Genomic DNA, 6,897 nt, shown 5'->3' with positions numbered 1-6,897 from the left:
ATGACCGATGTCTGTGACTTCGTGAAGAGTTAGGTGTGGTTTGTCATTTTAGAGAATACTTTAACTACAGACAACGTCCAGAAGTCTTCCATAAAGGGTTCATTTGCAGTCCTATGACCAATATCTGTCTTATCATGAAAGTGTCAGGTACAGTTAGTTGCATTAGAGCATAATTTGACTACAAAAATGTCCAGAGGCATTCTACGTGGTGTTTGGTTCCATTCTTATGACCAGTATCTGTTGTATCATTAAGATCCAGATGCAGTTTCTTGCATTAGAGGATATTTCCAATACGCTTATCATTCAAAAGCCCTCCGCACAGGGCACAACTACAGCCTCATGACTTAAATCCGTCACATCATGAAGAATAGGGTGTGGGTTGTTGCATTCGAGAACACTTCGACTGCAGACAACGTTCAAAAGCCTTCTATACAGGGTTCAGTTCCAATATTATGACCGATATCTGTGACTTCATGAACAGTTGGGTGTGGTTTTAGAGAATACCTTGAGTAAAGACAACGTCCAGAAGTATTTTATACAGGGTTTGATAAGAAGTGCCGTGTCAAAACGTGTCCAACGTCATCCACTTGTGTTACATCATAGGCAATTAAGCCACCTATATATATATACTTATTCGTCTGCAAAATAAAGCGCATTCTGCGTTGGTTCTCAGTCCGGCTCCGTCACTCTGGGCTAGTTACTACAGTGGCGATGAGGATGGGATCTACAATTTCTGAGCGCCGGATGTAACCACCCACCACCACGGAACGTCGACGAGCATGACCATGGCTGCAAGTCCCCGCACCCCAAGTTTCGACGAAAATCAAGATAAATGGGAGATTTACTTGACTCAGCTGGAGGCATTCTTTGAAGCAAATGATAATAGCAAAGCGAAAAAGAAAAGGGCGTTTCTGATTTCGACGCTATCAGCGAAGGTGGTAGGCGTAATTGCGGGACACTGCGCTCCACGTAAAGTAAATGAGCCGAGTTACGAGGAAGCACTCGCTTTCCTAAATGCCCACTGTGCGCCAAAGTGTAACGAAGTAGCCGCAAGTTACAAGTTCTTCACTAGAGATCCAACTGCCACTGAATCTGTCCGAGACTATGTCGTTGAACTCCGCAAGCTGACAGATAAGTGTAATTTGGTTACCAGCCTTGACTGAATGTTACGTGACCGCATCGTTTGTGGCATTCGAAATCGCGCTGTGCAGCAGACGCTGCTCGAAAGAAGTGAGCTCACGCCGGCGGAAGCGACAAACATTGCTACGGCTGCTGAAACCGTTGCGCAGGAAGTTAACGCCATGACCAAACAGGATGTGGCAGCGGTATGCAGTTTAACGGAAAAATCGCGCCGGTATAAAACCACCGTCAGAGATAAGAAGCAACGGGTTGCCGATTGCCCACGCTGCGGAGGATGTGATCATCAAGCAAATGATTGCCCGCGCAAAAGAGAGCAATGTTTTCGCTGTGGGAATACTGGTCATTTTGCAAGAAAGTGCCGCTCCAAATCGAGGCTCAAGGCTTGTAGCAGGCAGGCTGGCAGTGCTTACGCTGCTCACACCGAGAGCACTGAATCTGAAACAGAGGAAAGTGATATTTCAACAGTTTTCACTGTACAAGAGACACGGGAGAAGCAACGTTTACTACAGGCATTTCGCAGAGTCATCCGTTGGGGGGGGGGGGGGGGGCGTACTCTTAAATATGATCATTGATACGGGATCGACATTTTCAATAATCCTGCAAGAAATCTATCTGAAACATCGCCTGAGCTGACTGCGCTTATCAAAATGCAAAAAGTCTCTCAGCTCCTACCTGGGCAAGCTGCCCATTGTTGGTGAACTGCAGCTTCAAGCTCAGTTTTCAGGCAAAGCTGTCCCTGCCACCCTGATCGTTATAGGGTGTTCTGGTCCTAACCTTTGCGGAAGAGATTTAATCCAAGCCTTGTCAATACTTCCGAGCGAGTTTCTCGGAACAGTGCAATCGATGTCAGTCGCTCGCGACAGCCTCTGCGCAGAGTTTCCTGCACTTTTCGAATCTGGGCTTGGAAAAATTCAGAGGCCTCCGGTGAAATTTCACCTTCGAGAAGACGCCCACCCTAAGTTCCACAAGGCACGGCCTATCCCGTACGCTCTTCGTGAGGAAGTGGAAAGGGAACTGGAATGCTTAGTGAGTGAAGGCATATTGTCACCTATAGCACATTCAGAGTGGGCGGCACCAATTGTGCCGGTGCTAAAGAAAGATGGGTGCCTTCGCATCTGCAGTGACTTTGAAACCACAATTAATACTGCGTGCATAACTGAGCAATATCCACTACCTAACATCAAGGATATTTTCGCGTCACTTCGTGAGGGATCGGTTTTCACCACATTGGATCTGAAGGACGCAAATAACCACCTCCCCTTGGTTGAGGAAGCGAAGAAGCTGGCCGTTATAAATACACACAAGGGCCTGTTATGCTATAACCGTCTCGCTTGGAGTTGCCTCGGCTCCCGCGATTTTTCAGCGCCGCATGGAAACCGTCCTGGCTGGCCTTCCAGCCATGCAGGTGTACTTAGACGATGTCAAGACGGTAACGACTCTATTCTCCGGGATATCTTACACCGTCTGCAGGAAAACGATGTCAAGCTTAAAGCAGAAAAGTGTCATTTTCGTAAAGACTCAATCGTCTACTTGGGGCACCGGGTCGACAAAGACGGCTTGCACCTGTTGGAAAAGAACCTCGCTGCAATACGCAATTCACCACGGCCTACTAGTGTAAGCGAACTGCGTTCGTTTTTAGGTCTGCTGTCGTATTATCACCGATTCCTACCGCATGTCGGTGATCTTGGCCCCCTTGTATAAGCTGCTCGAAAAAGAGCATAAATGGAAGTGGGGTGCGACTCAAGAGAGAGAAACAACTTTTATTGAAACGGCAAGTGTTATAGGAGTTGACTCCCCTCCCTTAGATGGCAGCTAGGAGTCCTTGGGCCCTAGCGGCATCTTCGGCTTGCCTGATGACCTGTAGTTGGTCCTCGATGCTTGAGCTTAGCAGCGCGGTCTCCCACTGCTTCGTATTCATGTATGTGTTTGGCCCCTTCACGATGTTGGGGCAAGCCCAGATAATGTGTTTGAGGTCCGCCCGCTGATTGCAGTGTTTACATCTGTCTGAGTAGAGGTCCGGGTAACAATGATTATAAGCGATTGGGTTTGGGAACGTGTTTGTTTGTAATAGGCGCCACGCTGTCGCCTGCTGCTTATTTAATGAGGAGTGTGGTGGCGGGTAATGCTGCCTCCCTAATCTGTAGTGCTTGGTAATTTCGTTGTAACTGAACATGCGGTCTCTCTCCGTGCGCGGGCTCCGCGTCATTCCTGCCCCTGCTCGGCTCGCTAACTCTCGAGCTAGGGTGTGTGCGGTTTCATTGCCCGGGAGGGAGGAGTGGGCGGGCGTCCATATAACATAAACGTCGCGCTCTCCGCGAAAGTTATTTAAGATTCTTAACGCCTCTTTCGAGACCCTTCCGTTAGCGAAGTTATGAATCGCGGTTTTAGAATCACTGATTACGACGCTGGCCCTTGTGGACGCAAGCGTCAGCGCTATGGCCGTTTCTTCAGCGATTTCCGAATTTCCTGTTTTAATGGTGCCGCTAGCAAGCAGGTGGCCCGCTTGATTTGAAGCGACTATTGCCATGTGTCGACCGTCTGTATATTCGGCTGCATCTACATATACCACGTCCGCGTCATGTTGAAACTTCTTGTGCAGTGCTCTCGCTCTTGCATTCCTCCGCTCCCGGTGATGTTCGGGGTGCATGTTTCTGGGTAACGGAGGTATTATGATGCGCTCTCTGGTTTCTTTTGGGATATCGTATTTATTGCCGCTTTGGCCAGCGTACGTTATTGCAAGTTTGTGCAGGATGTGTCTTCCCGTGTTGCTTTGCGCGAGTCGTTCATATTGCGCTATCATATGAGCCTCAATAAGTTCGTCTAGCGTGTTATGCATTCCTAACGCTTCGAACTTTTGGTTAGACGTGGTGATCGGTAATCCGAGGGCTTGCTTATATGCTTTTTTAATTATGCATTCTATTTTTTGTTTTTCCGCCACTTGCAACTTGAGGTATGGGGTCACATACACTATGCGGCTGACGACGAAGGCTTGGATGAGCTGCACTAAGTTGTGTTCTTTCACGCCGTAGTTTTTGTTGGCGATTCTTCGAATCATTCGAATGGTTTGTTGGGTGTTGTTATCCAGGAACTTTATTGCTTCCCCGTTATGTCCGTTCTCGGATATTCGGAGTCCCAGAACTCTTATGTGTTGTACCTGAGGTATTGGGTAACCTCCTGCTAAGATTGTGATGTTGTGTCGTTCGTGAATGCGCTTGCGACCTCTGCTTGTAGGTCTGTAGAGTAATAACTCCGATTTTTGAGGAGAGCATTTTAGGCCATTGTTCTCCACGTATCGCTCTACCGTATTTACTGCTTGTTGTAAAATCTCTTCTATGTGACCGTCGCTCCCGCCCGTCACCCATAGGGTGATGTCATCCGCATAGATACTGTGCTGAAGCCCTTCGACGCGTTCCAGCTCTGAGGGTAAACCAAGCATCGCCACGTTGAATAGGAAAGGGGAAAGCACCGAACCTTGTGGCGTTCCCTTGTTGCCTAGAACGAATTCTTCGGATTCCGCTTCCCCGGCCATGATTGTAGCTTTACGGTTGGTGAGAAAATCTTTTATGTAATCGTACACTCTCCGACCTACGTGTAGGTTTTGCAAGTTGCGCAATATGGCCTCGTGGGTGACGTTATCAAATGCCTTCTGCAGGTCAAGGCCCAGAATGGCTTTTGTATCCAGGGTGTGCGTTTCGGCGTCTATGATTTGATTCTTTAGCTGCAACATGACGTCTTGCGTCGAGAGTCTTGGTCGAAAGCCGATCATGGTGTGTGGGTATAGCTCGTTGTCGTCCATGTATCTGACGAGACGCGTTAAAATTACTTTTTCCATGAGCTTTCCAATGCAGGACGTCAATGAAATGGGCCTGAGATTTCCGATGAGCGGCTTTTTGCCCGGCTTGGGTATTAATATGATTTTGGCGGTTTTCCATTGCTGGGGTATGGCGCCCTTCTCCCAGCATTCGTTTATGTACTTTGTGAGAGCAGTGACGGATTCGTCATATAAGTTGCGAAGTGTTTTATTTGTTATACCGTCGGGACCCGGAGCGGACTTGGGATTGAGTCGTCCGAGTTCGTATCGAATCTCTGCCTCTGTTATGGAGGCGTCGAGGTCGACGTTATCCTTCCCTTCGTACTCTGGGAGTCGCGCCTTTGTGGCATCTCCTACGTATGTCTGGCGTAGCTCGCGTAAGAGCTCTGCTTCTGTACCTGCGTAGCTGTGTAGTATCCGTTGCAGGTTTTGTCTTTGTGTTGTTTTCGTGCCTTCTGGATCAAGGAGGCCTCGGAGAATGTTCCAAGTTTTGGACATTCCGAACTGCCTGTTCATTAAAGTGCACATGCCTGCCCACTGCTGCTGGGACAGCCTATTTGCGTAGTCTTCTATGTCTCTGTCGAGCGCGACGATTCTCTTTCTTAGACGCCGGTTGTGCTTTTGACCTTTCCAGCGCTCTTGCAGGCTGCGTTTTGCCTCCCACATGTGTAAGAGCTTGCTGTCCATTTCTTCCATTCCTGCCTCTTCGGGAACATGTTTGGTGGCTTTCTGCACGCTACGCTGGAGTGTGTATGTCCACTTCTGTATATCTTCGATGGTCTCTGTAGCATCGTCCTCTCTTATCTTACGAAAGGTGTCCCACTCGGTTAACATTATTTTTCTACCTTTCTTTTTACGCGGACCTGCTTGTAAAATTGTGCATACAATGTAGTGATCGCTGCCTAGATTTACGTTAGTGTTGGTCCAATGAGGGTTGGATATATTCTTTATGAATGTAAGGTCCGGCGTGGTGTCTCTACTGACGCTGTTCCCCATTCTGGTAGGGTCTTGTGGGTTAGTTATTAGCGTGAGCTCCTCGTGCTGCGCGTCGTTCCACAGGTTGCGGCCTTTAACGTTTTCGATGGTGTAACCCCAGGCGGCGTGTGGTGCGTTAAAGTCGCCCACGACGATCAGTGCTTGTCTGCCCGCTACGTTTAGCACTTTGCGGAAAAGCGAGCCAAACTTTACCTTTTGTCGTGGTGGACTGTACACGTTCAGCACAAACAAGCTTCCCTCCTTTTTTCGAGACGGGAGAATTTCTAGTAGGACGTGGTCTATGTTGCGTACGCCAGTATCGTGTTCTACAGCCGTTATATTACGATGTATCAGTGTGGTTACTGTTGCTTTTTCAGCTAAAGTGCTATATGATTTGTATCCTGATAATTTTGCGGTCCCCCCAGTTTCCTGGAGGGCGATTACATCTGGTGCTTGCTTGGTTTTTACGAATTGCTGCAGGTTACCCCGCTTACGACGAAACCCACGACAATTCCACTGCCAAATCGTGTATTCATTAGACGGTGCCATGTTGGCTACTCGAGTTTTCTATGCAGCTGTTCTCAGCCGCAGGTGGTCTGCTGTACGGCTTGCTCTTGACCGGCCTCGCTCCTGCGGGTCGGGCGTCTTTCGAGACGTTTTCCAGCTGCCCTACCCTACCCTCGAGGGTGTCGAACCTCTGAGATATTTCATCTCGCATCTGCGTTATCTGCTGTTGTAGGTCCGCGCGCATCTGCATGAATTGCTGCTGTAAACCTACGAACATTTCCTGAAACATGCCTTTTACTTCTCCGAGTGTAGAGTCGTTTTGCTCATCGGCGTTTTCCTTTGCCCTTCGTTTATGCGGTGGCGTTTCTCCACTCATCGACGCGGGAACGGGCGTCGCCGGAGCTCGAAGAGGTGTCGACGCCCTAATGGGTGTTGGCGTGGTATGGGTCATCTCTGAGTGTTTT

General features: G+C 48.7%; 1 protein-coding gene across 1 annotated transcript in view; it reads right to left on the bottom strand.

Annotated features, from left to right (window-relative positions):
- Positions 1 to 510: 510 nt before the first annotated feature.
- The window catches only part of LOC119169173 (transmembrane protein 117), a 261,084-nt gene continuing 254,697 nt past the window's right edge, over positions 511 to 6,897 (bottom strand). Inside the window, exon 13 of the mRNA XM_075886300.1 lies at positions 511 to 1,575. Coding sequence (XP_075742415.1) covers position 1,575 — 1 coding nt within the window. The 3' untranslated portion in view covers positions 511 to 1,574. The remainder of the gene's footprint in view (positions 1,576 to 6,897) is intronic.

This window comes from Rhipicephalus microplus, chromosome 2 (assembly GCF_043290135.1).
Source record: "Rhipicephalus microplus isolate Deutch F79 chromosome 2, USDA_Rmic, whole genome shotgun sequence".
In the NCBI taxonomy this organism is placed as follows: Eukaryota; Metazoa; Arthropoda; class Arachnida; order Ixodida; family Ixodidae; genus Rhipicephalus; species Rhipicephalus microplus.
This window is presented reverse-complemented; position numbering and strand designations above follow the sequence as displayed.